We start from the raw sequence: 13,963 nt of genomic DNA on the forward strand, positions 1-13,963 counted from the left end.
AGAACTTGGTACACATTTGCCAGATCTGTCCTTTAAACGTCCAATTTTAAGGACCTAACCATTCAAACTCAGCTGTAAATGCGGGTACATCAAATGTGCTTCTACTACATTCTGTATAACAAAAATCATATACCTTACTACATGCAGTCAGTTTTTTGTTTTTTTTTTACTGTAATTGATTCATGTTTTTACTTTTGATATAAATCTATTTCTGAAACAATATGTATATGAAAGTATGAGATGTATTTGTTTTTTTTACTCCTTGTTCTCAAATATGTATCTTGTTATGAATTTGGCTCTGCACCCTTTTTTGGAGGTTTCTGAATTTTGGCTGTACACTGTATGGAGCATGCCAGTTGCTGAGCAGGATTTACCTGCTGTGATGACTAACAATTCTTTGAGAAGCATCCCATAAGCTCCTGAGTTTGAGCCATTGCTGTGATGTAACATTTACAGATGGCTCGCAGGAAATCCATTTTCTGGATGTCATCAAAGTTTTTGGCAAGAAAGTGTGTCTGTTGGACTAATGTTTTTCTAGAATGTATATCCGTTGAAATCTTCGCAATAGAACAGGATTCTGATATTTGTAATTTGAAAAAAAAATTAAAAAGAGACACCCATGCCAGTTATTGAACATTTTCATTGTAGGAGACTTTACCTTTATTTGTGACAAGCGTTGCAACAAGAAACGCCAGTGTGGAAGACATAAATGCAGTGAAATTTGCTGTGTGGTAAGTTTTTAAATTAAGTAAATATATACACTTTATCTAAAATGTAGAATTTGTGTACTTTCTGTAAAATCTTTTTAAGTCCATTGAAGGGACACAAGTCCCGTCTCCATGTGTTATCGGATCAATGCGCTGCTTGCTCACAAAACTGAGGCATGCTGGGTAGAGGAATGGTTATATGGGGGATGACTTGTTTTGACTGCAATGTTTTGTTTTGTTTTTTGTTTTTTTGTTTGTTTTATACTATTTGTTTAGTTAAACTGTAGGTGCCAGTATAACCCTGACTGCAATCAAATTTTTAAATTAAAAAAAAAAAGAAAAAAAAAGACTATGTATGCAAGAGTCATAGCCTCTTTGGTCATCAATCATGGTAGAGAAGCCTGTAATAAGGCAGATGTTTTACATCCGTGTGTAGGTTATGTATCCTGCAGGAAACCTTTAGAAGCCATAATACAAGTGCTCATATTTGTTATGTATGCAGCCAGATGTGAAAGTTCTAGATGTCTGGCTTCTAGCACACCTTACATCACCTTTAAAGCTGGCCAGGGTACCTCATGCATAGATATATAGCAGCACTGTGGACAGCACCGTGGCTTTGCGGTTAGCACGTCTGCCTTGCTGCACTAGGATCCCCAGTTTGAGTCCCTGTCAGAACATTGTCTGCATGGAGTTTTCATGCTCTCCCTCTGCTTGCATGAATTTCCATTGTGTACTCCAGGTTCCTCCCACACTGTAAAGACATGCTAGAAGGTTACAGTATGTAAAGAGCTGTATGAATTGTGAGCACTATATAAATACTGTAATGCTAAAATAAACTTCTCAAAACCAGCAGGGGTCCTCAAATATTTTAAACAGGGGGCCAGTTCACGAACCTTCACACTGTTGAGGGGCTGGACTGTAGTTTGAAAAAAAAATTTAAAAAAAATGAACAAATTCCTATGCAGACCGCACATATCTTATTTATCATATCGTAGTGCAAAAAACAGGAAAAAAACAATGTAATTAAAATGTACTGCACTGGACACCGCAATGCACTGTACCTGGTGACTGGTGTGCTCTCCTCCTCTCCTGTTGCTCCTCTGGCTGCAGGAGGTGAAATGTGGGTCTTGCAGGATGCCACTCACTGGGTCCTCTCGGCAAAGGATCCAGCGATCATCCTAGCTATTTGCCAGCCAGCGCTTTTTTTCTTTTTTCAGCTGGCGTATCCGTATAGTTTGAGAACCCCTGAATTAAAGGGTCTAACTTTATAGTACCGTACAACATGTAATATATTATATATATATATATGTGTATATATATATATATATATATATATATATATATATATATATATATATATGTGTGTGTGTATATATATATATATATATATATATATATATATATATATATATATATATGTGTATGTATATATATATATATATATATACAGTCATGGCCGAAATTGTTGGCACCCTTGATATTTTTCCTGAAAATCAAGTATTTCACACAAAAAAGGTATTGCATTAACACATGTTTTGCTATACACATGTTTATTCCCTTTGTATGTATTGGAACAAATATAAAACAGAGGCAGAAAAGCAAATATGACATAATGTCACACAAAACCCCAAAAATGGGCTGGACAAAAGTATTGGCACCCTTAACTTAATATTTGGTTGCACACCCTTTGGAAAACATAACTGAAATCAGTCGCTTCCTATAACCATCAATAAGCTTCTGACACCTCTCACCCGGAATTTTGGACCACTCTTCCTTTGCAAACAGCTCCAGGTCTCTCTTATTGGAAGGACACCTTTTCCCAACAGCAATTTTAAGATCTCTCCACAGGTGTTCAATGGGATTTAGATCTGGGCTCATTGCTGGCCACTTCAGAACTCTCCAGCGCTTCTTTGCCATCCATTTCTGAGTGCTTTTTGACGTATGTTTGGGGTCATTGTCCTGCTGGAAGACCCAGGATCTTGGACGCAAACCCAGCTTTCTGACACTGGGCCCTACAGTGCGACCCAAAATCCTTTGGTAATCCTCAGATTTCATGATGCCTTGCACACAGTCAAGGCACCCAGTGCCAGAGGCAGCAAAACAACCCCAAAACATCATTGAACCTCCACCATATTTTACCGTAGGTACTGTGTTTTGTTCTTTGTAGGCCTCATTCCGTTTTCGGTAAACAGTAGAATGATGTGCTTTACCGAAAAGCTCTATCTTGGTCTCATCTGTCCACAAGACGTTTTCCCAGAAGGCTTTTGGCTTACTCAAGTACATTTTGGCAAACTGTAGTCTTGCTTTTTTATGTCTCTGTGTCAGCAGTGGGGTCCTCCTGGGTCTCCTGCCATAGCGTTTCATTTCATTTAAATGTCGACGGATAGTTCGCGCTGACACTGATGCTCCCTGAGCCTGCAGGACAGCTTGAATGTCTTTGGAACATGTTTGGGGCTGCTTATCCACCATCCGGACTATTCTGCGTTGCAATCTTTCATCAATTTTCCTCATCCGTCCACGACCAGGGAGATTAGCTACAGTGCCATGGGTTGCAAACTTCTTGATAATGTTGCGCACTGTGGACAAAGGCAAATCTAGTTCTCTGGAGATGGACTTGTAACCTTGAGATTGTTGATATTTTGCCACAATTTTGGTTCTCAGGTCCTCAGACAGTTCTCGTCTCCTCTTTCTGTTGTCCATGCTTAGTGTGGCACAGACAGACACACAATGCAAAGGTTAAGTGAACGTCTCTCCTTTTTATCTGCTTTCAGGTGTGATTTCTATATTGCCCACACCTGTTACTTGCCCCAGGTGAGTTTACAGGAGCATCACATGCTTGTAACATTCTTATTTATCCGCAGTTGTGAAAGGGTGCCAATACTTTTGTCCAGCCCATTTTTGGAGGTTTGTGTGACATTATGTCGAATTTGCTTTCTTTCCTCCCTTTTTTTGTTTTGTCCCAATACACACAAAGGGAATAAACATGTGTATAGCAAAACATGTGTTAATGCAATACGTTTCGTGAGAAATACATGATTTCCTGGAGAAATATCAAGGGTGCCAACAATTTCGGCCATGACTGTATGTGTATATATATATATATATATATATATATATATATATGTGTGTGTGTGTATGTGTATATGTATGTATATATATATATATATATATATATATATATATATATATATATATATATATATGTCATGGCCAAAAGTATTGACACCGCTGCATTTCTTTAAGATAATGTACAATTTCACTGTTCAAAACATAAAATAGAAGATTAGTAAATTTAATTTAAATGTTGCATTAACCGTGGCATACCAGTAAGTTAAAGCTAAATTTTGGAAAAAGCACATATTGCAGTACAGTGATAATGTGATCATTACTTTTACATCTGTTAACATCTGTGTGTATGCGTAACTGCATTTGATTATTTATATTTGAATAAAGGTTTCTAAGCCTGAAGTTCAGCTTTAAAGCTAATTTTGATGCAACTTATTTTAACATTTGTGAACAGGACAAAGAACACAAGTGCTCCTTAATTTGTGGTCATAAACTCAACTGCGGCCTTCACAGATGTGATCAACCTTGCCATCGTGGGAACTGTCAGAATTGTTGGCAGACAAGTAAGATACTGTATTTTAAAGTCTTGCATTATGTGTAGTATTATATGTGCATTAAACTCGCACTGTAATCGTGAGGGTGTCTGCAGACTGCATGGCAGTGCAAGTGAGCTTAGTGAACTGAACTGTTGTTCACCTTTAGGTGCTTATAGCCTCAACTTCCTAGTTTCCTATACTTACCTTAAACTCCAACTAAAGGCAAAACCTTTTTTTTTTTTTTTTTTTTTTTTTTTTTTTTTTTTGGATGGAGTGGAGAGGTTAGAATATCTGTGAGGTTGTTACTCCTGTCCCATTATCCCATTAGAGAGATTTATCCTCTGTATTTGACTTGTTTACTTTCATCTTCGGTGGTAATGGCAAAGTCCCTAGTTTTGGGTTGTCTCTTGAACAGGAATAGAGGAGAAATATTCCAATGAGGACACTAGTTCTGGTGACCCTGGTGACAACCCAAGATACCTTCACTTTGGAGGGATTTCTGCTTACTTACTGTTTTGACTATTAAAGTGAAATCTCCCCAATGGAACACAGATGTCAAAAAGCTAATGGGGGTTTTAACCCTTCCTTAATCCATTAATAATTTTTAAACATTGCCTTTTAGTTTTAATCTAGGCTCCACTCCTCCTAGGATTGTTGATAATTGCACAAAGTGTGGCATGCTCCCCACAGATGTCAGTGCAGGATTATTATGGTTAGCTGCTGAGGCTGAAAGCCCTGCATTGTGGGGAAAGGCAGAGTACATGTCATGTACTTATCATATCAGGATTTTTACTGTAAAGCAATAGAGGCAAGTATAGGTACTTGAGGATGCCTGGTTTAGCATAGTAAATGGATAGTTTTCTTAACAGGTTGCTATAAGGCAGGGGTCTTGAATTAAAATTTATGGAGGTCCAGTCAGCAAAATGTCCTTCTAGCAGAGGTCCGAATCTCGTTAGTAATAAAACACATCACAGTCCCCTGGTACATTATGATCTTTAGCGTACCTTTCACACTGTAGTCCCCTCTACGTCACAGTCCCCTCTTTAAAGAAGTCCTACAGTGTCCACTTTTCCCTTCACAACACTGCCCCTCTTCACATCACTGCCCCCCTCACAAAACACAGTGCCCCCTAACATAATACAGCGCCCCTTAACACAACACAGCAAATATATAGCAATGACGGGATGTTTCTTTGCTGGACAGGGGAATGTCCCTTCTTGGACTGGGATGTCTCTTTTCTGGATTGGGATGTCTCTTTGCTGGAGCCAACTGGGCAAAAAGACATCGCCATCCAGCAAAGAGACAGCTTCATCCACCACCGCTACAGAGCTGTCAGTGTGCCGGCTGGTGAAGAAGAGAGGCCGCCATTGTCCCTTCAGTGCAACGGCCAGCCGAGGAGGTGTCCCTGTGTCAACAGCGTTTCCTACTTGTTGCTGGAGCCGTCACTTCCGCTCCTCCTGCTTTAGGCGTAGCTGCACAGCGGGAGGTGAGCGGTGGACGCGGTCTGTATTAGCCCTGTGCAGACTGCAGTTGCCGCTTACCTCCCACTGTGCGGCCTGGTCATCTTGGGCCCGGCGGCCCAGTGTGCCCTATGGCCAGTCCGGGCCTGGACCCGAGGGAGGGCACGTGGCGTGGCTGTGGTCCAGACAGGACTGTGCCTTGGTCTGGTTACGGATCGACATTTAGTGATCACTGGCCTATTGCGTACCAGACTTTCTTGTTCATCACAAGTGCTCTTTTTACTAAATGGGCGGCATTCCCACAGACTCTCTTTCCAGTGGAACCTGTTATAGCCCCAAAGTGTTGTTCAATTGTGTATCAATGCTCATGGTTTTGGAATGGCATCTTTAACAAACTCGTATATTTTATATATTGTGATGGTCAGGTGTCCACAAATTTTAAGGAGTTTTTGTAGTGGAAGCTTTTTAACAATATTCCATGCTTAAAAAGATAACCAAGGGTGTGTGTTAGCATTTTTACAGTTCTCTGCATCCATTATGCACTTCCTAGTAGAACAATTGTAGGATTAATTTCATTTAGATTTTTTCAGAATGGGGGTGTAGTCCTTCAGCAACCGCAGGTTTCTAAGATACAAACTGAGAAGCACAAATGTGATTCACACAGCTTAGAGTGAATTTATTTAATCAGAGCCTAAGTTTGTTAATGGTATGTGCAAAAATCGTACTACTTTATCGTAGATCCCAGGACACGGTATTTTCATATCCAGTATAGTAGGGATTATGCTGCTACCTTCAGGTGATTACACCCTGGCAAAAAGACAGGAAATCCCTCTCCCAGATAGGCATAGCGTAAATCTTTTCCAAGTGTCTTAGGTGATGGTCATGACATTGCAGTCTTTTCACTTGATATATACATATATTTTCCAGCTAGGATACAGTAGAACAGGTTATCCAGATCTGTTGTCTAGTGGCTTACTGCCAAGAGCAATGGTATCTGGATGCCTTGGACGCGAGGGGACAGCCTGGAATGTGATCTTTCAGAACTGGACTATGCACTGCAGGTCCCTGTACAATTATCTATTGTCTGCTGGACTGGTAGTGTGCTTTACTGGTCCAGTGTGGTGATCCCTACCCCAGAAAGTCCCAGTGAAGTGCCCATTGAGATGGGTGAAGTTTGGACCCCCTGGTGCTCCTGCGTATGGACTGGTGAATGCTCTAGTTGTGGGTCCATCAGGTGGATGCACCCTATGGGAGGTTGGGAGCAATGTCCCTTTAACTTCTGTCTATTCCTGTTGCTGTATTTGTAACGTGTGCCTGAACTTGCTGTACCATGTTTTTGTATTTGTGTACTAATGTCCCAACTGTCCTGCATGGTGTTTAGGGGCAGACCGGTTGATTGTGGTGCCATTGCAAGGGGTGGAACACTCTCCTATTGCTCTCCTCCTTCTATGGGATGTGCAGTGACGTTAATGAGGTGGAGTAGAGTGAAGGCCACCATTTTGGGGATGGCCCCTTGTGCTTTCTGGCTCTCGGAAGTTGATGACCCGGTGGACACAGCATGTACCAGGGCTGTTATTGCCTTTTTTTTTTTTTTAAAACACTACAGTGCTACTTGCACTTGGTTGCAGGTACTAAATAGTGGGATTCTTGACTGGGTTACAGCCTAACGAAAATCTATGGGGTTATATTACAGGTGTTTTTACACTTGTTTTCTCTCCTCTGGCTCAGGACTGCTTCTCATAGTGAGAGTCCAAATATATATTGCTGGTGGACATGTCTCAACAATGGCAGAGAGGGTGTGAGAATGGCAGTGAGGATTCCAAGATGCCATTATCAGACAGCTAGGAACCTAGCTGTAGCTCCCCTTGCAATATCTCCCCGGGAGGTCAGTTCCAGGTGGTTTTGATTATATCGGTTTGATCTTTCCACTAACTGAGTTCTTTGATGTCGGATGAGAATTCCTTCCTACACACAACTGTTTTACAGCAGCAGCCCAGTGGAGTTCTTTCTGATATGGATTGTCTGGGTCACAAACACTAATGCTTTCCTTCCTCTTCTCTGTTGTCATTGACGGAGGAGGAATCTACCTAGTAGCTGCCAGAGGAGGAGGTGGAAGGGAACCAACATTTTCCAGAGGATAGAGATGCAGACAAGTCTTCCTCTGAATTAGACCCTGGGATTCCTCAGAAGTAAATTCCTCAATCTTAAGCCCAAAAGGTCTTTGTAGGTTTTCTTGCAGAAGTAGTTTAGACCAATTTAAAATTATTCCAACATACTCTGTCCCTAAGGTAACAGGTTTGGTGGCCCCCACAACATCCCCAATCCTTTCCTGTTCTGTCCACATTTAAAACATTTTAAATGAGGATGGACTCATCCTGTATAGGTGTTCCACTTTAAACAATTTGTGCAACAATATCCCATGCAAACCTAGTTCCCAAAAAAATTGGCAATATACCTGTGGTGGAGTCGGCAGTTTCCTTTCTCAAGAAGTTCCTTGTGGTTTCAGTGGACAAATTGCCAGTGTATAAAGATGCTTCAGACAAACAGCTAGAAGGTTTATTTAAAACGTCTTTTGCTGTAGTGGGAACGACTTGACAACCGGTGATTTGCAGCTGTAGGGATGTGTCGGAGCCTTTAGTTTTGGGCCCATTAGCTACTGAGAGATAGGAATCCTGACCATGGGGATTCTGAGTTAGGCAGATATCTGGAAGATTTCCCTTCTCATGGTGGATGCCTTAAAGACTCCAACAATTTTTTCATTTGGGTGTCTTGTTTTTGCATATGCACAGAAGTTTATATCTAAAAGTTAGTAGAGTTGCCTTGTAAGAAGGTTACATGTTTTCCCTTTCAAGGAGAATGTTTGTGATGATTACATCTAAAAGGTGACTGTGGGCAAGAGTACCTTGTTACCTTTTTAGTCAACACCGATGGCACAAAATCCTGACGCTCTTACTTACAAAAAGCACACCTTTCATCAATCTTGGGCATCAGGATCTAAGCCCAAGTCCCAAATCTCAGTTGCAAAAGCAGTCCTGAACTCCAAAAACCTCCAAAGCTGGAAACCAGCCCTCCTCACAATAAATGGACATCCCTATTCACTTGGGTGGGGGAGCATTTGCAGGCCTTCGTGCATGTTTGGCAAGGGGACATTGCAAAAAGTGGGTCTGCAATATAGTGGCTCAAGGTTACAAACTGAAAATTTTTATACTTTTCAAATGTTTCTTCGAATCTGCAAAATAAGACTGTTCATTTTCATGCTCTAAATCGTCTGCATGATCATCCTGGTTCCGGAGAGCGAAAGATTTTTGTTCAAGCCTCTTTGTAGTTCCGAAACCAAACAGAGATGTTCGCCCCACGCTAGATCTCAGGAAGTTTCTCCCAGTGCAGACATTCCAGATGTAATCGGTGTGGTCAGTGGTTGTCTCACTCCAGCAGGGAGATATCCTGGCATCGGCAGAAACCGATAATATTGGCACCTGCTCCTGAGACACATTTGATGCTTTTTTTGAACCAGGTCATGTGTTTCAGCCCTATGCAGACCCTAATCATATACAGTCCTCCATGGATAACCAGGACGCTTATCTCCAGATCCAAATTATACCACCTCATCAAAGGTTCCTGCAGTTTGAGCTGGGAGATCACTACTTTGTTTGGCTTGTCCACTGCTCCCAGAATATTCACCAAGGTGCTAGCCCAGGTCTTGGGGCTCACCAAACTCAGGGTATTCCTGTCATAAGTTGCTGGGGTGACTTGCTTCTGAGGGAGCAGTCATCTGAACTTCTAATGTGAATCAAACTGTTCAGACTCTTAATAAGGTTCAGGAACCATCCAAACCTCTCCAAAGTGGTTGTAAGGGTCAAGGTTTTTTACCTTCATGTATTGTATGCATGAAGGTTAAAAACCTTCTATGTGTAGCAGCCCCCCAAACATTTACCTGAGCCCCATCCTAATCCAGCGATGTCCACGAGAGCCTCAGTTCTCTGGGGGCACTCACTATTGATTAACTGAGGCAGCAGCGGCAGTCATTGGCTCCCACTGCTGTCAATCACCGCCAGTGTGTCAATCAGGTAAGGAAGGGGGTGGGACAGAGCCGCAGCTCTGTGTGTGAATGGACATGCAGACCCGTGACTTGGGAGCTCACCTGCTTGGGTGCCCCCACAGCAAGCAGCTTGCTGTGGGGGCATCTGACAGGAAGGAGGGGCCAGGAGCGCTGGTGGGGGCCCTGAGAAGAGGATGATCTGGGTTGCTCTGTGCAAAATCACATTAAAAAAAAAAAAAGATAAGTAATTTCTGCCCTGTGGATGTGGATTTTCTGGCATCCAGGTGTGTGGCTGGACAGATTTGTATCCAGGACCAGGCCCCCCCCCCCTCCCCTGAGTTTTCACAAGGGTTTCTCTGGTGAGATCAGTTCTACATAGTTTATGCATTCTCAGCTTCTACCTAGTCCACTTCACAGGATTCAGGTGGAAGGCATTCCGGTGATTTCGATCATCGCAGTCTGACCCAGGAGAACTTGGTACATCGTAAACTTTATCAATGGGTGAACCATGGACCCTACCTAATCAACCTGACCACTTCTCAACAAGGTCTGATCTGCCATCCTTCAGTCGCTTGCTTTAACAGTATAGCTGTTGAAGGCAGGTCTTGAGAGATGAGTATCCGATTCGGTCATTCCTACCCTGCTGAAAGCTAGTCAAGTGAATGTCAAGGAAGGTTTACCACATTCAATGCTTTTGGACATCCCTGTCTTAGTGTCTATGAAGATACCCCATGTCGTGGGATGTACAATAAAAAAATTAGATTTTTAGTTTACTTATAAAATCCTTTTTTATAGTACATCACAGGACACAGGGATCCCACCCTTCAGGCTTTGTTGTTTCAGGGCTTGCCAAAAGCATAGTGGTTGCCAAAAGGGTATTTCCGTTTTTTGTTTTTTTGTCTTATGACGATACAGTGTCCTCTGATCAATGAAAATTAATTTACAGGTAAACAAGAAAATTCTGGCTTTCCTTTCTGGAAATGTTTTTTGGCCTGCAGTTTACAGTACCTTAGAACTTTGCTAGTAAATTTGACCACTTCAGAGAGGGATGATATCCTAGCTTAGCAGTGGCTCCTCTTTCTTCTGCAACATTATAGTTCTCTTTGCAACTCCTCAGTATAGTCTCGTGAGAGCTGGTCTTGCAGCCCCAACAAGATTTTCAGTAGGTTTGAGCAGTTGCAAACTATAGAGGATATGTGTTCTCATTTTGTCCATGTAGCCACTCCTCTATGTTCAGCTGCCCTCTGGTTCCCTCTAAGCAACCACATGGTAGTTTGTTTATCAACTTCAGTCATGGGTCACGTGACTGCAGAAATTGGACAGACACTATACGTATAGAAGCATGTGCAGGATTACAAAGGGGCCTGTGGGGAGTCAGGGGTCATTGTTTGCTGGGTGCCATTAATGCCATAAACAAGGTGGCAGTGCCCAGCAGTAAACTGAATAGTATTTTTTAGAGCACGGGAAAATAATGGTCAAAACAATACATTCACAATGGATAAATTAAAATAAAATCAATAGACACCTTAAAAAAGAAATGTGACCAGTGCTCAAGCTCATTTGTAGTTTGTCATTGGAAGGAGTATAAAAACCAAACAGAAGTCTACCTTTTATCTCAGTTTAGCATTTATGTACTAATGATATTTCTATTTTTTCTTTTTTTCCTTTCAGGTTTTGATGAACTTACCTGTTACTGTGGGGAATCTGTGATTTTTCCACCAGTACCATGTGGCACAAGACCTCCTGAGTGTAAGAAGCCCTGCACCAGGCAGCATGAGTGTGATCATCCAGGTAGTTCTTGATAATATTTTCTAGATCAGCTTTTGTACTGCAGGTTTAATATATATTTGGCATTTGTCCTGTCTGTTGATGAAACCTGCCATCTATATTGCATAACTTTTGATGCTGTCCAAGCATGCTGCTACTGCCCACATCCTGAAAAAAAATATCAGTTGTTTCTTAGAGCATCAGCCTTCAAACTGGATGATGTATAATATAAAATTTAAAGTAAAAATATATAGTGTGTTTTGTTTTTATTATTAAATCATACATCCAGGTGAGTTTTTCTGCTATCGGAATTTACAGATTGATACTCTTTTTAGGAATATTTTCAGCTTTTTTTTTCTTTTCATATGACCAAGACATCTGACCACTCACTGTTGGGATGTTGAGATCATAAATATTTAAAAAGTTTGACTGCCCTTATGCACATATCCGATGTAATTCCTGGATAACTGTCAAGGAGAACAGTTTTCATTGTGATCTGGTGTTATTCCAGTTTGACAATTATTGATTTTAGGGGCGTCCCACAGCTTTTCTTTTTTTTTTCCTGTGTATTGTGCTCAAACCAAGGAAATTGCAAGATACTTGGTAGCTTTGGAGTATTATTTAATCTATACAATGGTGATCTGCTGAGTTTTTTTCTCTTTTTATATACAGGTTCATCTCAATAAATCAGAATATCATTAAAACATTAATTTACTTCAGTTCAAAAAGTGAAACTCGTATATTCTATAGATTCATCACACACAGAGTGATATATTTCAAGCATTTTTTTCTTTTAATTTTGATGCTTATGGATTACATCTAGTGAAAACCCAAAATTCAGTATCTCAGAAAATTGGAATATTGTGAAAAAGTTCAATATTGTAGTCTCATGGGGGCTTATTTACTAAGAATAAGGTGAAGCAATAGAAGTTAAACACCAAACTTCACCTAATTGAAGAAATTTTTCTGTTCACCATGACAAAGTCTTGATTGTTTCACATAGGAAAATGTCTATTAGTAAATGTCGAATTGGAACAGTCATATTGACAAAATAGGCAATTCTAAACTTTGGTCCCTAGAGGGCGAAGGAGCCAAGATTCCATTTTTCCCATTTCTTTCTAGAAACAATTGGCAGGTGTTTTTTTTGTTTGCTTTCTTTTAATGCTAATTATTCTCTTTCTTGCTTTGTAGTGTTTTTTTTTATGTTCTGCAATTAAATGCATTTTTTAATGAAAGCGTAATGCATACTATTTTCTAATGTTAAATATATATCCAACCATTACAATTATATGTTATATGACAAATAATTTTTAATGTCGAACTTCAATTTTCTTATATTTACTTAAAAGTATATATCCTAATTCTTGAATCATGGTACTACTATATATGCTAGATAGCATCATAGTCAGCATTGTGGCTTAGTGGTTAGCAGTTCTGCCTAGCAGCACTAGGGCTGCCAGTTCAAATCCCAACCATGGCAGAAAAGGCAAAGAGTTTTTGCATGTTCTGCTGTGTAGGTTTCCTCACATGCTGGTATTAGCTTTGGCTCCTGTCTAAATTGTCCCTATTATATAAATTTGAGTTAGGGAGTTTAGATTGTACACTCCTTGAAGAATGTACAATATGTATCTAAAGTGCTGTGTAAATTGACAGCCCTATATAAATATCTGAAGTAATAAAAATGCATGTTTATATATGTGTTTTTTGCAATCTGGTATATTTTAGAAAGTTTCACATAATGCAGACAAAAGAGCTGACATTACAAATAAAAAGTATGTATGTTGGGGGGGTTGCTCTTCTACCCTCCTTTTCTAGCCTGCAGGACTGTATGTTCAGATAAGGGTGTGTTAGTGATTTTGGGGAAACCACACTTTTTTTTTTTTTTTTGGTCAAGGGGTTCCCCTTCAAATCCATGAGTTATAAGAAAATATGAATTGGACATTAAAAATCATTTGTCATAACAGAGATATATCTACTTATAATTTATATATCTTAATTCTTGAAGCATGGTACTACTATATATTCTGATAAATGTTATTGGCTGCATAGTGGCTTGGTGGTTAACACTCCTGCCTAACGACACTAGGGTCATTGGTTCAAATCCCAGCCATGGCACCATGTGCTAGGAGTTTGCATGTTCTCTCTGTTCCTGTGTGGGTTTCCTCCCACACCCCAAAGACATTCTGGTAGGTTGATTGGCACTAGTATGAATATAAGCTCCTTCAGGGTAGGGATGAGCTCACAGAGGTGTATAATTTCTTCTTGCTCTAAGCCGGTGGTCTCCAAACTGTGGCCCTTTGCTTACTTTTATCCAGCCCTTGGGGCACTATTTTATCCACTGATACCAATAATGAGGCACACTTCCTCTCAATGATGAGGCACTATTCC

General features: G+C 40.5%; 1 protein-coding gene across 1 annotated transcript in view; it reads left to right on the forward strand.

Annotated features, from left to right (window-relative positions):
• Positions 1 to 13,963, forward strand: part of NFX1 (nuclear transcription factor, X-box binding 1) — a 144,025-nt gene that overhangs the window by 74,968 nt on the left and 55,094 nt on the right. Inside the window, exons 12-14 of the mRNA XM_089689047.1 lie at positions 649 to 731; positions 4,228 to 4,336; positions 11,480 to 11,599. Coding sequence (XP_089545173.1) covers positions 649 to 731; positions 4,228 to 4,336; positions 11,480 to 11,599 — 312 coding nt within the window. The remainder of the gene's footprint in view (positions 1 to 648; positions 732 to 4,227; positions 4,337 to 11,479; positions 11,600 to 13,963) is intronic.

The sequence above is a fragment of the Staurois parvus genome, unplaced genomic scaffold (assembly GCF_062004578.1).
Source record: "Staurois parvus isolate SC_StPar_1 unplaced genomic scaffold, SC_StPar_1.0 ptg000468l, whole genome shotgun sequence".
Classification (NCBI taxonomy): Eukaryota; Metazoa; Chordata; class Amphibia; order Anura; family Ranidae; genus Staurois; species Staurois parvus.